Source organism: Diabrotica virgifera, chromosome 10 (genome assembly GCF_917563875.1).
Source record: "Diabrotica virgifera virgifera chromosome 10, PGI_DIABVI_V3a".
In the NCBI taxonomy this organism is placed as follows: domain Eukaryota; kingdom Metazoa; phylum Arthropoda; class Insecta; order Coleoptera; family Chrysomelidae; genus Diabrotica; species Diabrotica virgifera.
The window spans coordinates 150,725,228-150,744,812 of record NC_065452.1 but is presented as its reverse complement, the minus strand read 5'-3'; the positions used below and the strand labels follow the sequence as shown (position 1 = coordinate 150,744,812).

The 19,585-nt window shown below is 32.5% G+C and overlaps 1 protein-coding gene across 1 annotated transcript in view; it reads right to left on the bottom strand.

Moving 5' to 3' along the window:
* LOC114332482 (atrial natriuretic peptide receptor 1) overlaps positions 1-19,585 on the bottom strand; it is a 660,741-nt gene that overhangs the window by 148,213 nt on the left and 492,943 nt on the right. The window contains exon 12 of the mRNA XM_050663631.1: positions 15,252-15,438. Coding sequence (XP_050519588.1) covers positions 15,252-15,438 — 187 coding nt within the window. The remainder of the gene's footprint in view (positions 1-15,251; positions 15,439-19,585) is intronic.

Here is a 19,585-nt window from a genome sequence, read left to right as displayed (position 1 = left end):
GGAACCTTTGTCCTAACAGGCAGATATCGTCGGCGTATTCCAGATCACTTAGGCGTGTGGTTAACGTCCATTGTATCCCTTTTGTGTCGAAGTCTAGTTTGGAGAGAACATAGTCCAGAGCTATGTTAAACAGAAACGGAGAAAGCACACATCCCTGTCTGACTCCAGTAAGTACGTCAAATTCGTCACTGTTGACCCCATTGTGTGTCACGCTGCACGTCGCCTCAGTGTACAGTGACTTTATAATGGAAATTATTTTATGAGGAATGTTTCTTAGCTCTAAAATTTTCCATAGAGGAGCATGAGACAGGCTGTCAAAGGCACGTTCGAAATCGACAAAGACCATGTATAGAGGTGTGTTCCATTCAACCGATTGTTCCATTATTACCCTCACTGTATTAATGTGATCTATGCAGGAAGATTCTGGTCTAAAACCTGCTTGATTCGCTCGAAATTCAACCTTGTTTGTTAATCTTTTATGTATGATGATCGTAAAAATTTTATTTATGACGGTAAGCAAGGTTATTCCTCTCCAATTTTTGCACAGTGTGAGGTTGCCCTTTTTTGGAAGCTTAATAATATTACCTTTTTTCCAGCCCGCTGGAATGCGGTTTGTTTCCCACACTTCTCGGATTATGGGGAGCAAAAGTTCAGCGGTTAGATGCGGGTCAGTTTTAAGTAGTTCGGCAGCAATGTTATCGATTCCCGGGGACCTGTTATTTCTCAGAGATTTGATAGCTGTTATTATCTCCATTTTGGAAGCTAATGTTAAAGAATACAACCGCCTATTTTTTTTTGTTTTTAAGCATATCAGGGAAATTCAAAAAACAAAATGTTCACAAAACATAAGACTACAACATGATTTCAATGAATACCCATCATTGTACCTTGTCCTCCCTAGAGGGTGTCTCAAACTTAACATAAGAGAAACGTTTTTTTTCTTCCACCCGGTATAAGGTCAAAAAAGAAGTTTGGGCAAACCTTTGTCTAACAGTGGTAATACCAAAGAAAAATCTAAAATAATAACAAAAAATAGCAAAATTCGTTAATCCGTTCACGAGAAAAACAACTTTTAAAATGAGCATAATTGTTTGCAAAACTTTTGCGGTTTATTTATTATTAACTATTTTGATTGCGAAATAAGCCACAATTAAATTGAAAAAGTAATTTTATTAATTTTTTAAACTAATTTCTACTTTAAAATGTATAATATATATATGTCTGAATTGCCGATATAAATGAGACATTAAATAAATTATTAGAAGAATTTTTACTAAACAACAATATTTTTGTTGAATTTAGTAATATTTTATGTTTTGACAACCACAACCGATTTGGGCCTCGGAACGTTAATAAAATTAGTTTTTCTACGAGGGTGCAAAAAAGTCTACTTTTCCGCACGCACTTTAGTTTGGAAAGTTTTACTTTTCCGCATTACTTTTCCACACTGAATTTAGATATTTTAATATGGCCTTAAAATAATTATAATACATGCAATATACTAATATTTCGATATTATTTACTAATTTATTTAAAATGTATATTATTGTTTTCATGTTTTAATGAAATTAACGAGACAATTCGATGGAATAAAATTATTTTGACATAATATTCGAAAGTCAAATCAGTAGACAAACAGTGGTTTTGAATCGTGGTCATGGAAACCAAGATCGTCGTCATGTTAACCAATTATATTCAAAGTTTGGTTTTGACAACCTTGTCAAAGAATTAATTTGTGTATGTATTTTCTTATTAATTCAATTAATTGAATTAGATTTGGTCATTTTTTAAACGCTCGTAGAAAAAATATTGTTGCTAACTCTTGCGGAAAGTCTCTTTCCGCACTCGACTGCCGAACTCCGCTTCGCGTCGTTCGGCAAACTGCAATCGGGTGCGGAAAAGTATGACTTTCCGCATTTGTTAGGAAAATAACTATTTTCAATTTAATTATGGCTTATTTCCCAATCAAAATAGTTAATTATAAAAATGCCACAAGGAAATAGCTTCAGAACAATACCTATTTATTTATTTTTATTTATTTTCTTTAATGGCTCCAGTGGCTTCATAAAATGCTTCGATTTTGTCGTAATCTGTTGTTGTTAAATCATATCTATTATTGTTGGAGCTCATAATTGTCGGTTCTTAATTTGTTTGTAGCTGTTTTCTAATGAAGGTAGATTACAAAAAAATTTGAACTCTCCCATATTTTACAATTTTCAACGCACTCTGGTTAAAAACCATTATCTCTAAAATCGATTGTAATACTATCAGAGTAATTATATACTTGTTAGAAATAACTATGAACGTCCGTCTAAACTTTAAACATAAGTAATAAATTTTGTGATTTGAGAACATAATTAATTACATTTTGTAATTAGTGAGTGAAATCTATTAATTATAAGGTTGAAAGTTTTAATCTTATCCAAATATACAACTCTCTGATATTAAATCTGACACCTGTTAGCTATTCAGTGCCAATGAAATTTAATTAACATTAGCTGAATAAAATTTAACACTAGTTTTAAATCACATTTTACAAGTACACCAATTTAAAAAGAGAAATTTTTGCACAAAATATTTACTCTACAGTGTGGTGCAATTGTATGTAACAAATTCGTTATTTCGTAAACTGGCGACTTCAAGGAAAAATCCCGAAACAGGTCGATTTTTGCTTTTAAATTATGAGTTTCTGGCATATATATTATTATATCATACTAGTGGCGTCATCCAACTCGGTGTGATGACGTAATCGATGATTTTTTTTTTAATGAGAATGGGGGTAGCTCTATTCAGTAATATAAACGTGAACATAATTATTTATATAGGGTGTCCTATATAATAAAATATTTTTCTTTGTCCAATACTATTTAAATGCATTCATTTTTTTCGAATCCTGACAAAACTAATAAACATTTTTGAAAAATTTAAACGCAAAAAGAAAGATTACATTATTACCGAGGGCCGAAAGTCCCTTAGAATAAACAAAAAGTTTTTTTTAAAGAAATATTTGAATTTAAACATCACACCAAATGTTCTCTTTTTTTTTCGCCCGTGTAACTTATTAAAATAAACATAAAAGTTTTCAGGGACTTTTGGCCCTCGGTAATAATGTAATCTTTCATTTTTCGTTTAAATAAAAAAAAAAATACTTATTAGTTTTCTCAAGATTCGAAAAAAAATGAATGCATTTAAATAGCATTTGACCAAGATTTTGCCTATCCCGTTAATTCAAAATACATTTTATTGCTGTCAGTAAATAGAAAAAAATTTATTTCACACATAAACATTGCTCTTCGCTTAAATTCAATGTTCAAGCTGCCACCCACCTGCCTCTTGGCAGTTTGAACATCATAATTTAATCGAAAAACAATGTATATTTGTCAAATAAACATTTTTTCTTTTTTTATTGGCCGTTTGTGTTATACGACAACCCCATCGAACAAGGTTGTAACTCATTTTTAGCGATTTTACAGGAGAGGCAAAAAACGAAAACATGAATTTTTAAAAATTTGTAGCGAAATGATTAAACCCTTTTGCACTAATGTGATATGATATTTATTACATAATAAGGGATTACTATGAGATGTATGCTTCGTAATTTTATTAGCTATTGAGAATCTTGAGTTTGATTGAGATACAACCTTGAGATTAAAACATGAGTATTCGTAGAAAAAGGTTGTAACTCGCCTAACAACCATTTTACACTCTCCGTGTTAATTATTTTTCTCGTTTAACTATTAAAAGGTTGTATGTTTTGAGTTATTTGCAATATAGCTAGGAGAAAATTAGTTTTTTTGGTATATTTAAACAAAATATCAACTCACAGTTTACACAATTTTAATTGGAAATTATAAATTTTACAATAATACTAATATTCTATCACTATGAAAAAACCATGGAATGAAATATCTCAAATTTTTCGCATTTTTATTGCGTATCTGTAAGTATTTAATTTTAAACCATTTTACTTTATAACTTTACTCTTTTATACTCAAGGGAAATAGGGCAAAAATATACCATGTTCGGAACACTTGAGCAGCCAGGTTGCAAATGAGTTTTTTGGGTACTATATACCTAATACATTATATATACAAAAATGCCCGTCACAGTTTGGACGAGAATTTTAGTTATTAACAAATAAGTGTCAAAAATGGCAGTTTTTTCGTTTAAATCGCTACGGGTAAAAATAGGGTAATTGAATATCTTATTTATACTGTTATTCTCGTAGTAGATGAGCCAAGGTTTAAAATGGCAGCTTTTGAATTTCGGTTTGATCATTTTTTATTTCAGAAATTGCAAAATAAAGCTAAAATTTCGAAATAAAGCTAAACTTTTGTTAAAATGACCTTAAGACTTTCATATTGTACGAAAAATTAAGACAAACAGTCCATATAATGCACAACAAATTTTAAAACGATTCGTCAATTAGTTTAAATTTTATTCAATTTGTTTATCCCAATGAGCTTTTTCTTCGCAATAATATTGTTCAGAAAATAGTAACGTAATAGCAATTCCGTGAAAACTACATGAAAGAAGAAAAGTCATGATTTCAAAGTATTTAAAAAAAATCATTAAAAAGTCATTTTTATCATTCCGAAAACATTTTACTAAAGTAGGGTCATTTTTAGTTCATAAACAATTTGAATAACTTTGTTAGTACAGTAGAGCGTCGATAATCCGAACTAATTGGTACAGGGGTAGTTCGGATTATCAAATTGTTCGGATTATCGAACATATGTTCAAAATACATACAAAGCTCATAAATATAGTACATATTATGTACATACGTTTTAGTTGCAAGGAATAAAACACCTGCATACTAAACAAATATATTGTATGCATTTCTGCATAAACAAAACAAAAATCCGCGGTCATATTTTGCCCATATTGCCATATTAAATCCAAAAATTCGGTCCGTGATCATATTTTATAATTTTTTTTTGCGTTCGGATTAGCGATCGTTCGGATTACCAGGGTTCGGATTATCGACGCTCTACTTGACTGTAGATCAAAACTACTTTGGGATTTGAAAAGCTGGTATTTTTATACGAATTTTCAAAAAAACACTTTTGCCTAGGTTAATTACAGTCAAAGTTAGCCACTTTTTTTATTTAACTGACAGCTACTTTGTTTATAACAATTAAGCAACCCAACTAGCGCCATTTCGAAGTTGAAGGTGTATAGTTTATGTGTAAAAGTTTGAGTAAACTTTAAACTTCAACAGAGTTGTTAATAAAGCTTTAAAAATAACTTTCTAACGAAATCGATTTGTTGTCGGTGGAAATGAATAATTAAAATCCGTGCACTCAAAAAATGAAACTGATTCTTCAAACATATGCTGCGATTAATATCTCCAGAGCTTGTTGATGGATTTTGATCATAATTTTTTTAAATTGTATGTACTCGTAGTTTTGTAGAGTACGTTATGTACGTAAATCCCCACCTAGCATTTCAAAATGTTAGGGGGAGTTCCCCTTATCACTCAGAAATATGAAAAATAGATTACGACCGATTCTAAGACCTACCGAATATACATATATAATTTCATAAAAATCGGTCAAGCGGTCTCGGAGGAGTATGACAACTAACACTGTCACAGGAGAATTTTATAGATGTAAATATATAGATGGGTATTAACAAATAGGGGTTGGTGATGGAAAAGTGTAAATTAAGGGTTGTATGTATTTTTTAATCCTACATCATATAAAATTAAGATAGACAATTTTGTCCAAAAAAATAAAAAAAATGTCAGGGAGCAACCCCCCTTATAACTTATGGATATGAAAAATAGATTAAAACCTATCCTCAGTCCCATAGGATACACTTGTAAAATTTCATAATAATCGGCCAAGCTGTTTCGGAGTAGTATGGTAACTAACACTGTTACAGGAGAATTTTATGTATATTGAAGTAACTGTGAATTAAATAATAAAAGTGGCTAACTTTGACCGTAATTACCATAGGCAAAAAGTTTTTTTTTGAAAATTTGTGTAAAAATACCAGCTTTTGAAATTCCAAGGTAAATTTACTCTACAGTCAATATTAACAAAGCTATTTAAATTGTTTTCAAGCCAAAAATGACTCTACTTTAGTAAAATGTTTTCGTAGTGATAAAAATTACTTTTTAATGATTTTCTTCAATAATTTGCAAACAAGAATATTGTTCTTTCATGTGGTTTTCACAGAATTTCTATATAATTATTATTTTCTGAACAATAACATTACAAAAAAAAGCTCTTTGGGATAAACAAATTGATTAAAATTTAAACTAATTGACGAATCGTCTTATAATTTTTTGTGCAGTATATGGACTCTTTGACTCAACTTTTTGTGAAATATAAAAGTCGTAAGGTCACTTTCGCGAAAGTTATAACAAATTTTTTATATTCGAAATTTTAGTTTTATTTTGCTATTTTCGAAACAACAAATGATCGGACCAAAATTAAAAAACTGCCGTTTTAAACATTGGCTCATCTACTAAAAGAAGAATATTATGAGTAAGATATTTAATTACCCTATTTTTACCTGTAGCGATTTAAACGAAAAAACTGCCATTTTTGACCCTTATTTGTTAATAACTAAAATTCTCGTCCGAACTGTGACGGGCATTTTTGTATGTATAATGTATTAGGTATATAGTACCCAAAAAACCCATTTGCAACCTGGCTGCTCAAGTGTCCCGACAAAAACCTTATCTCCCTGGATTATTAATATTAATATCTACTTCTGTGTCCTTAAATGGGTTAAAATTTAGAATTTGCTTCTGATTTATTTCAGTTACGGATTTAGTCTTGCCTCATGCTTTGGCGTATCGTATCATGATTATCCATTGGTGTGGAGTATATACGACTCAATATTTTCCCCTTTTTCTATAAGGGCATGCATTGAATCACCCTCGTTTTATGAATGTGCTATTTCTAAAAATACATGTGTAGTGTTAATATTTTCACTACATAGAAGTACGTAACAAACACTATTCGATACTTATTTTGTCCACCACAACTATCAAAAAGGAAAAAAACTCCGTAAATCCGTTTTTACTTTTATTTCGATAATTTGACTTATGAGATGCACAATATGTTTGACTACGTTATAAATTAAACATACGTGCAACAAAGTTGTAACTCATTTAAAAACCTTGTTAATCGTCAAGTATAAAGAAAGTAAATATTTTACATTGGGAGTATCAAGTGTTACTGCCTTTTTCACGCTAAAATGGCATGCGTAAGTTAAAATACAACTTTTTTCAATGTAGTATTAGCCAAACTATTGAGAATTAAACTATGTCGTTTATATTGATGTGTGCGCAATTTTTTGCTGAATTCGCCTGTGTTGAAATCTGAAAAAAGATGTAACTTGAGTTACAACCTTGCTCGATGGGGGTGTCGAATGTCCGCAAATGCTTCGTTTCCGAGACACGGGATGTTGAATTTTTCTTACAAACTGACGATTTATTTTTTGCTCTAAAACCGGTTGAGATATACAAATGAAATTTGGTAGGTTTCAAGACGTAGTTATTGCGCATTTTTGGCATACAATTAAGAATTTTATATTCACCATTGGCGTGCATACGGGTAATATGACTAAATTTCATTTGGATATCTCAATCGGTTTTAGAGCAATAAATAAATCGGCAGTTTGTAAGAAAACACTCAACATACTATATGTCGGAAACGAAGCATTTGCGGAGATATGTTTATAAAGCAAACGGTCATTATTTTTTCATGCAGAATTACCTCTTAAAGTTTGTCGCACTTATTTAGAAACACACTGTAATGATGAAGAACGTTGCTAGATGTTAAAGTACCTAACTTTTTTATTATTCAACATAAGCGAATTAATCAAAAGAAAAATGTTAAGAAAGCCTAAGGCTACAGTTGAGTTTTAATTTCAATATTTTATTTGCGCTAGAATATTCCACAGGGTGTTCCAAACTTTGACGAAAAAACACACTATCATTTTTACACCCGGTATACAATGACACTTATCTGTTTAGCAACAATATTATTACAATGATATTCTTGAAGAATAAATCTATAACATATTAAAAAAATTACTACAATCGGACAACAGGTTTAGGAAATACGAGAGTTCAAAAATGTCCCATTTTTAAGGTGGTGCGTTAATTTTTATGTTTAATGTATATAAATATATAAGTATGGCAAAAATGATAATTTAAAAATAAAAACCGACCTGTTTCGGTATTTTTTTTAAGGCACCGGCTTACGAAATTACGGCTTACATAAATTTGCACCGTACTGTATATTAAGTATGGAGACAGATAAAACAAATCCAAACATCTGTTTGGATGTGAGCTTTAGGTTGTTGGTGTGGTTATAAATTGAAAACGAATGGAATTATTAAATAGAATACCACTTGATGAGGCAAAACCTGTGCTACGCCATCAGACTACACACAAAGCATCCAATAATTAAACTACGAAAGCCCTTCTAATAAGAAAAGCAGTAAGATAAAGATCCATTTTGCTGTCATTGTTTAACTTTTGCGTGGAAAATATTTCTAATACGACAAGGTAGTAAAAAGATTTGAAGAGAACAATAGACGATAGCGGGAAACCATAATGTTGCCGAGCAACCAGAATTGTCAGAAAAAGACGTGAAAATATAAGACAGAAAATTACTGAAATTTTCCAAAAAGATCTTTTCGTTTATTTCCAAGATAGTGAAGAGCAAATATTGTACCAGCACGATTGATAAGAGTCTTTATACTGAAATATACAGGGTGTTTGGTAACGAGTGAACCACAGCTTAACCTTAAATACATTCCTGATGTTGTTCTGAAGCTATTTCCTTGTGGCATTTTTGTAATTAACTATTCGAAATGGGAAATAAGCCACAATTTACCTAAAAAAATGATTTTATTAACATTTAGACGTCCACATCGGATGTCTTTGTCAATTTGTAAGGATGTACTTTGATGTACTTTGATTCACCAAATTGGATGTATTTTGACAACGACATCCGATGTGGACGTCGAAACGTTAATAAAATCAATTTTTTAGTTAAATTGTGGCTTATTTCCCATTTAGAATAGTTGAGTACTTGATTCCTGAGCTTAAAATTTATCGATTTAAGCTAACTTCTTAAAGTTATACTTTGCCGTCAGTTAAACTTTTATTTTATTTAAAAAAATACCAGGTTTTTTGTAAAAGGTATATTTTAAAATACCCTAAATAAGGGTCACAATAGTACAAACCGTTTTCGGATTAAGGAATCCATCACCAGTGTCTAAAAGCCCTAAAATTAAATATAATTTAATTAATTGAGAGACAAGTTAAAAAAAATTGACAATAAGACAAATTGAGGTTTTAAAAAACAAGAGGCCGTTTATCTCGAAAACGGTTCAGATTAGCGAGATGAATGTAGTTTACCTTTTTTAAGTAAAAATTTTAAGGGAATAACAGTTTTGATTAAAAAAGTATGTAGAGTGGGGGATAAAAAAATGAACGTATTAAATGAGCACTAAAAGACATATGTGGCGCCCTCTAGGTAATACATCATTGTTGGTGGCGAATATTTAGATTTCTCGTCCTAGAAACCCCCACTTACTAAATTTTGTGTTGTTATCCCATCCCAGTCATGAAATATTCAAGAATAAATAAAAGTATAACTTTGACACCCTGTATTTCGGTTATTATCAACTTTTGTACGAAAGTAAGTGAGCTTAAATCGACCTATTTTAACCTCAGAAATCTAAGGTTAAGCTATGGCCCATTCGTTACTAAACACCCTGTATAATGTTGCTACTACAATAAAAGATAATTTGATTTCATTGTAAATTTCATTCAAGTACAGTCTAAGGTATATTGCATAATTATGTGTTAAGCTTAAAATCTGTGTCAATAATTGTTTCGGTCTTTTTCGCGGCTATCAACTCCTATAAATATATCCTAGTATTTTAATAAACTTGTCACGATGTAATATTTCAAATGCCTTTTCATAATCAATAAAAATGAAAAGACATCTTTATGCTGGTCTCGTCATTCCTGTAGCGAAGTGTTTAGTGCAAAAAGTGGTTCTCTAGATTCCAATCCATCTGTAAATCCAAACTGCGTGTCATCTTCATCTTCGTTACACTTATTCCTTATTATTTTGTGGATGATTTGTAGGAATAACTTTCTAAGTGTGACTCATGAGACTTATAGGTCTATAATCGCTACATTGTTTCGGACGCTCTTTTTTTTGATAAGTTATGAATTCAGAACTTAATCAGTCCTCTGGTCATTTATTATCTTTTTTCCTATCGTGTCTACAATTGTATGAGGAGTTTTCTTATGATAGAGGCCAGCTAGTTCTAGCATGTTTTTCAACATATTGAATTTGTCGTGATTGCATTCTAACTCTTCCAATGCAGAGCTTTTATTCTTCATCCACGTTTTCTTTTGTTTTGTTGATTTCAGTTACTTCTTATATTTCTCACTATTGTTTATCTGTTGTCTCCTCTGATCCATCAATTCAACTTGCTTGTTGATTTTTTGTCTTTGATATTATCTTTAAACATTTTCCATATTTCTACACTATTGTTTTCATGTGTTATTTTGCTAACAGGGTTATTTTAATTTTCTTTTATTTGTATTTTGTTATACCCTGTTAAATTTATTTTTTGGTATTTTGGGACTATTTGAAATTTTTTTGAGCTTGAGTGTGATGTCTCAGCTATTGGAGGATCGTGGTAACCGATATCTGTAGAAACTAGGATACGTCGTTATTCTGTTGACACTACAGTCGAACCCGCTTATTAGAATACAGGTTATAAGAATATCCCGGTTTAAGGAATACAAATTTGAGGTCCCGAAACGTTTTTACTAGCTACCAATGATCGGTTATTAGAATATCCCTGATATAGGAATAGTTTTGCTTGGCACGAAGGCTATTCCAATAAGCGGGTTCGACTGTATTTGCAAATCTCTTATTTACTAGACTATAATCTACCTGATTTCTGAGTATTTCTTCGGTATATTTACTTAATTTGATTAGAATGCCATTAAAAACAAAAAACCATTAGTAATATTCCAATCTCATCTTATTTTCTTCCGCGTTATACGTACTTCGAATTTTTGTTCCTATGGGACACGGAATGAGAAAAATCTGCGATCATATACTAATGCATCGATATACATACATCCATGCATATCAATCATTGCGACGGTTTATATCTGGCTATAAATGACTTGAAATTAATATAACAAAAACATAATATGATGATGAAGGAGTTGCTGATATGCCGTAATTAACTTTGTTAGCAAAGTAAACACAGGTATCCACCATCCAAATTAATTATTTATTGTTCTTAAACATTTTTATAAAAAGGGAATTTTGTATAAAATGTTAGCATCACTCCACCATTCAGCAATGCCATCTAATCACAAATAAAATAAAAAGTTGCTTGGATGAGAAGAAAATATGTGCTTCTACTTTTCTTGACGCAAAACAAGCATTTGACAAGGTTTGGCACGACGGTCTCTTATATAAATTGAAGACACGCATGCATCACCAAATATATCTCATTCTCAAATCCTACATCAACCAACGGTATTTTCAAGTCAAAGTTTTCGAGTCAAAGCCTCAAAATCAAACCTCCATTCTATCCATTCTTGAGTCCCCCAAGGTAGTGTCCCTGGGTCATTTCTATACCTCCTCTATACAGCAGACATAGCTACCAATAATTATATTGTAATGGCTATTTTTGCCGATGATACATCAATACTAACTTCAGTCACAGATCCTGAAAGTACTGCCAAGAAACTACAAGATTACCTGTCTACAAGTGCTACAAACCTGGCCTGAACTATGAAAAATTAAACTTAACGCCGAAAAATCGACAGCAGTTACTTTCACAACTAGAAGGTAAACATGCCCACAAGTACACATCAATAATATTCCAATGGAACAAAACTCTGTAGTGAAATGTTTAGGGCTGCATCTACATAGATCACAAGCTTTCTTGAAAAACCCACATTAAAGCCAAACGGACACAAATAAACATAGAAGCTTAGAAAAATGTACTGGCTACTTGGAAATAAGTCGCAAGTCTCACTCGAGAATAAAATACTGATTTACAAGATCATCCTTAAACCTATTTGGTCTTATGAAATTGAGTTCTGGGGTTGCAGTAAACCTTCCAACACCAAGATTCTACAAATTTTTCAGTCAAAAATCCTTCGAACCATAGCCAGTGTTTCATGGTACGTTTCCAACCATACAATACACAACCATCTTGGTATTCCATACATAAGAGATGTCATTGACCTTCAGGCAAACAGATCCAAAGAAAAAAATTCCACAAATTACTACCAAATCATAAGAGAATTATACCTACCACCACTACCTACTAGATGTCTAAACAGAACCTGGCCCGAAGACCTTGGAGATTAGGTGAAGAACCGTTGGAGAACCGTTAATGGACGGTACCCACTTAATATCACTCATCATATTATTTACTAAATACTCCAGTAATACTAGTATTACTGAGTAGATTGTAAATTAGCTTTAATAATAATAAAAAAAATAAATAAAAAAGAATGAAAATATGCTAGTATGTCGTTAGTATTAGTTGGTCCAGTGCTCTTGGAAAGAAGCAAAAACGAAAGAAGCGAAATACTCTTAAAATTTCTGTTGGAAACCGTTTTATATTTAATGAATAGCTTCTTCTATAAGGAGAACCATAGAAGATTGACTTTTAAGGAACCCCGATGGTAAGACTAAATACAAGATCGACTTTATTATCAAGGACAAAAAACACATAGTTAAAGATGTTACAGTCTTAAAATAATGTTTCGGTCGCAAGCGATCATATAATGGCCCGAGCAACTGTAGAAAGCAATATTAAGCAAGAAAGAGTGATGATGATAAAAAGTAAAAAAATTAAACCTTGGATACGTGCAACTAATGAGCTTGAATTGGAAAAATATATCATCAGTAACTTAGGAACTTAAAAAAAGATGTTAACAACCTACACGAAGAAATACTAGAGACAATATCACAGGCCCAAGAACAGTTTGGCCCCAAACATGAAGAAGAAGAAAAAATGAGTAGAGAAACGAAACAGAAAAATGGCAGATCGTAGAGTACTGAAAAGTAAGAGAATGTTAACCCACAAGAAACAAACACCATGAATAAAGAAATCTCTAAAGCAGTCAAAGGGGACATTAGAAAATACGAGAAAGGGAAAATTAGAAAAACTATAGAAGAAAACAAAAGCATGAAAGCATCGGGAAGAATATGGCAAAAAGCAAATTAATATTTTTGTCAAAACCAGCCGAATAGGTAAAACACTTGGATAAATAGTTTAATTTGAAGGTTAGGTTGCGATAAAAACCTAATAAATAAATTAAGTGAACTGAAAACTAAATTAAACTAAAAGGAAAAACAATAATATTATTATATTTTGACGATAGACTTTATCGAGTAGGTATAATATAAAGATCTATAAAAGCAGAATTTCTAAAGAGTTTCTACTGTTTTTTCTTAGATCAAAATCAACCCCAAAAATACCAGAAATACTTAACAAACTTAAATGAGATGCCTGACATAGTAATACACTTTCTAAAGGATCATATATATATTTCCCTACCCATCTAAAAGACGATAAAAAGTCTTTTGCATTTTGGGACCACAAAACTCTTTCGAAACTAAAAAACTTCCGCGTGAATTTTCTGGTAATTCAGCTGAATAATTCGCTATATTAGTAGCGTTGTGGTATTCTTAATAATATCAGATTGTAGTGTTTTACGTAAAATAAAAAATATTTCTAATAATTTCAGTACAAGCATTTACTACATTTTATAAAATTTTACATTGTACTATATTTTACAAACTAATTGTTAAAACTTATACGATTAAGGAAAAATAGATAAGTTTGTTCGTGTTAAAGCTTATTGTGCAACTATATCCACAAGGAAAAAGTAGATATTAAGGAAGTACTTATTTAATTCTGATAATTTTGTATAATATTAATTAACTCCGAAAACCTCCATATGATTTGGGATCTGTATGATATTTGCCTAGGTACATAAAGTTAGCGAATCACTTCTCGTAAATATTATGGCAAGCACAATGGGAATTTGCCGCTTTTTTGCCATGAAGTTAGCGAATCACAACAGCAAAAAATGTTTTAAATTCAAATCGAGTTGGTGCTGAATTTGCCGCTTTTTTGCCGTTAATTAGTTGTGAAAAAATTAATTTTGCCGCTCTTTTATTTTTCTTAATATTCGATGTTTCGCTAACTTCATATGAAGTTAGCGAATCACAACAGCAAAAATTGTTTAAATTCAAATCGAGTTGGTGCTGAATTTGCCGCTATTTTGCCGTTAATTAGTTGTAAAAAAAATTTTTCCGCTCTTTTATTTTTCTTAATATTCGATGTTTCGCTAATTTCATAAAGGGTGGGGAATTAGTGTGAAGAAGTTCAATTACTCGTTTATCGTAGGAGATGCGAAAAAAAGGTATTTAGTTAAAAGTTGGTGTCTAGACAGGACCATAATCTGAAAATATTTTCAAATATATAGGGCTATCCGTATTGACAGGGTGACAAAAAATTATGTTTTTTTAAATAGAACACCCTATATATTTTTACATTTTTGGATTCTCCTGTACGTCTACTTTCCTAAAATATAGGCTTTTGTAGTAATATACGAAGTAGTTTAAAAGATAATTACGTTTTTTGTTAATTTCGTAGCAATATTCACACCCTGTAGAATTGTAGTAACTTGGCATAAAAATTTCTATTTATATTGAAAATATTTTTAATATAGTCTACTATTGTTAACTAAACAGTAAATTAATATAATAATATTTTTTATCTTTTTAATTTTCATAAGTTTTGAACTGAATTTAACGTTGTGTCGTGTCATCTCTCATAATACAAAATTAACTGACTAACTGGCGATGAAACGGCCGGCGATGAAACGGATGGCGATGAAATGGACTGGCGATGAAATGGACTGGCGATGAACCGGCGGCATCGAAATGGCGGCGATGAACCGGCGGCGATGAAACGTCCCATTCCGCATAAATTCGTATTATATAAATCGTAATCGTATTTATAAATTCAAAAAAATATTTATAGTCTTTTACAAATCCAAAAAATATGAAAAATTACTGATTATAATATAGAAAAAAACTTTAGTAATAATATCTGACAAGATGTCTTATGATTGTTGTCCTCTCGTCTCTATCCTTCCGTCATGAACATAATATTTTAAAAGAGTCTTACTAAATATATTTACTTACTTTTTATTCAGCTGGTGCAGTTTGTGTTTTAAAGTGGTAAAATCTGGTCTATCGAAAGAGTCTTCTGCCCAGCATTTTTTCATGAGTAACTCAACTTCATCATCGCATAGAGCTTCCGGTTCTAGATCAGGTCTCAGCGGTTTGCCATCATTTGCTGCTGGTCCGTGCTTGACGGTTTCCAAAATTTCTGAAAAAGATAAACAAAATTTTAGATATATGTGGGTGGTCCAATAAGTCCCTAGCCTCAACGCCTGATGATGCCACTATCGCAAGAGAAATTTACTATCGTGTAAATTCATTCATGTGGACGGCCTCTTAGCTAAATCGGACTCGTAGTTTTGTTTTGACCACGTGTTTAAGCGGGTATATCTATTTTTTTTTATTTAAAAGTAGTTTGCAATCTGTTGAGTGTCAACAATAAACAAAAGTGATTACATTGACTAAGGACAAGAAAGATTTTACCCACTGGTAAAATCAAAGTACAATTTTCATAAAGTTGTGTAGAAAATAATTACATTTTATAACTACTAACTAATTAGTTTAAAAGTTTACTATAAATGGCAAGTCCAATGGTTTGAACCTTTTTAACCTACGCTGTTCTTGCGAATTGTCTAGGAGGTTAAGTGCAAACTGGTTTTCATGATCCTCCAACTTGGCAATGTATGCAGCGCTACGTTTTGTGATGACTTCTTGTACCATATCCGTTTTAAGGTCTCGATGAATAATTCTGTTGTTGATGTACCAAGGTGCATTAGTGATGGTTCTGAGAGTTTTTGATTGGAAGCGTTGGATGATTTCGATGTTGGAGTGACTGGCTGTTCCCCATAGTTCCAACCCATATGTCCAGATTGGCATAAGTATTGCCTTATAGAGCAGCAATTTATTATCCAGAGATAGTCTTGATGAACTGCCCACTAACCAATACATATTTCTGAATTGGAGACCTAGTTGCTTTCTCTTGGTCCAGATATGTTTCCTCCATGTGATACTTCTGTCCAAATGAATACCAAGATATTTTACCTCGTTGGCTGATGGTAATTGGTGATTGTTTAAAGTTACAGGACAAGTTCCTCTTCGTGTTGTAAATGTAACATGAATAGATTTTCCTTCATTGACTTTAATTTTCCATTCCAAAAACCAAACTTGTACTCTGTCTAGATACGCTTGAAGGAGATGCGAGGCATAAATAGGGTCTGTGTGTGAGGCTAGGATTGCAGTATCGTCGGCAAATGTTCCTAGCATCATTTCTTCTGTAGGTGGTCTCTCCTTTAGTGGTTCCTGAATAGTTGGAGGTATATCTGCGGTAAACAAGAGATACAAGGTAGGTCCCAGCACGCTACCCTGTGGTACGCCAGCTTTGATAGAATAGAGTTTGGAAATTGCATCTTGGTATTTAATAAAGTAACACCTACCTGACAAATATGACTCAAGTAGAATGTAAAAGCTGTGCGGTAATGTCCTTTGTAGCTTGTATAGGAGGCCTTCATGCCATACCTTGTCAAATGCCTGCCTAACGTCAAGAAATGCCGCTGAACAGTACCTTTTAGCCTCAAAATCAGCATTTAAATGTTTTACCACTCTGTGAACTTGTTGGATTGTTGACTGATGGGACCGAAATCCAAACTGGTGGTTTGGAATTAGATTTTTGATCCAGGGTTCGAGTTTTTTTACTAATAGTTTTTCGAAAACTTTAGACGTGATTGGCAAGAGGCTGATTGGCCTGTACGATGTAGTTTCTTCTTGAGGTTTCCCCGGTTTTAGAATGGTTATTATCTGAGACACTTTCCATTGATCAGGAAAGTAACCTAAGTTTAATATGGCATTGAATATAAACGTTATAAGTTTTATGCATTTAATAGGTAATTCTTTCAACACTTTTCCACTGATCAAATGATCAGTGGAAATCAGGGTATATCTATGGATTTTAGAAAAATGAAAAAAGAGCAATATCGGTTGGTGATTCAATTCTTGTTTTTGAAAGGGAAATCGTCCAACAAAAACAAAGAGCGCTGAAATACTGTGTGCGGTGACTCTTCTCCTTCGATGGCGGCCGTCAAACGAGTTTTAACGAGTTTTAAACTTGGTCGCACGTCTGTTTTTGATAACTCACTTCTAGGTGCCCCGAAAAAGGCTATCACGGAGAATTACGTGAAAGAAATCCACGATCTCGTGTTGGCAGACCGTCGACTGAAGGTCCATGAGATAGGTGAGACAATAGGCATCTCAAAACATCTCGTTGGTCATATACTGCATGAAATTTTGGGCGTAAGAAAGCTGTCGGCACGATGGCTGTCGCGATTTCTTACTCTGGACAACAAGTGCAACCATGAGACCACTTCAGAGCAGTGTCTGAGACTGTTAAGGCGTAATCCAAATGAGTTTCTACGTTGTTTCATAACGGACGAGACATGGTGCCATTAACACACAACAGAGACCAAGGAACAGTCGATACAGCGGACGTCATCACGCGAACTTGGTACAAAGAGAGCGAGGACTGACTTTCTTCTTCTTCCTTCTTGTATGTAGGCTTTAAAGCCTGTTTCTTCTTCAATATTAGCCTCCTAAATTGTTTAAGTTATCGCACCATCTATTTTTTGGTCTGCCAATACATTTTCGTCAATTTGGTGACTTATATTGTGTTATTCGTACTATTCTATCCTCTGCCATTCTACTAATGTGCTCGTTCCACTCCTATTTCCGTTTTGTCACCCATCCATCTATGTCTTCTACATTGCATGATCTTCTTATGTTTTCTCTTCTCTCCCTATCCAACAGACGTTTCTCTGATATTCGTCGGAGTATTTTCATCTTTGTTGTTTCTAGTAGTCGTCTCATTTTAGATATGTCAGGTCTTGTCTCCGCCGTGTATGTCAATATAGGTCTAATTGCTGCTTTATAGATTCTTGCTTTTGTGTCTTGTCTTAGGTGTTTGTTCTTCCAGATTGTGTTATTAAGAGATCCCGCCGCTTTACTTGCTTTTAAGCTTTGTTGTCGTACTTCCTCTTCAACATCTCCGTAACTGGTTATATCTATTCCCAAATATCTAAACCTTGTTTTCCTATCCCTACAAGGAATCCCTAAAATCACAATAAAGATGCACTAGAAATAAACAAACCAAGATGCGTTGAATGTCTCCCGAATCATGATTTACAATGTATATATGTTACAGTTCAAGTTGATTATCCAGTTGGAGTTTATTTTTCTAGTTCGAGTCGACTCAAACGGCTGGTTTTAGTAAAAGTTGATTATAAATATAAAATGAAGATTTTTATTCAACATTTACTAGTAAAAGTAGACTCCAACTAGTTAAAGTATACTCTTCCCAATGCCATTTAGTAAAAGTTGATTCACACAAACAACCGATTCTAGAAATTAAATGTTACTGTATATTAGGTTCAAATCGTGATATCGTCGCCCCCGTTAGGTAAATTATTCCAGTTCGATTTTTTTGCACAAACTTACTCAAAAAGAGGTCCTTATAATGAATCCACAGGGTGTCAGGTGGTACCGTAATCGAAAAATTGTTTAAACAATTTTTTAAACAAATTTACAAAAAAATTCACTTCGGACATTTTTTTTACATAATTAATTTAGGTCATTCGGAGCAAAAGAGGTATTTTGTGATTTTTCTGTAAAATTTATTGTTCTCGAGTTATACGCGATTTAAAATTTGAAAAATGCGAAAATGACCATTTTCAAGGCTTAATAACTCAGTTAAAAATTATTATTATGAAAGTCAGAAAGTCACCAAATCAAATTTTAACGACCCCCCTACAAGGTACTGAAGAAATATTTGTCATTATTGTATTACTAAGCTGTTATTTTTAATTATTAACAATGAGCGCTAGGAGCGTATTGAGGTGGCTGTCATTGTGAGTGCGACTGAGATGCAGCATTGGACGGTCGGAATGGAGGATCTTACTCGCACTCACATTGACGGCCGCCTAAATACGCTTTTAGGGCTCATTGTTGATAATTAAAAATAACTGCTTAATAATAAAATAATGACAAAAATTTGTTCAGGATCTTGTAGGGGGGGCTTTAAACTTTGATTAGGTGACTTTCTGACTTTCATAATAATAGTTTTTAATCGAGTTATTAAGCCTTAAAAATGGTCATTTCGCATTTTTCAAATTTTAAATCACGTATAACTCGAAAACTATCAATTTTAGAGAAAAATCACAAGAGACCTTTTTTCTCTGAATCACCAAATAATCTAAAAAAATTTGTCCGGAGTGAAATTCTTAGTTATTTAAAATATAAAGGAAAATATTCCTCTCATTGGCTGTATACCATAATAAAAAACTTACTAAGGAAGTAAAACCTCACTTGTA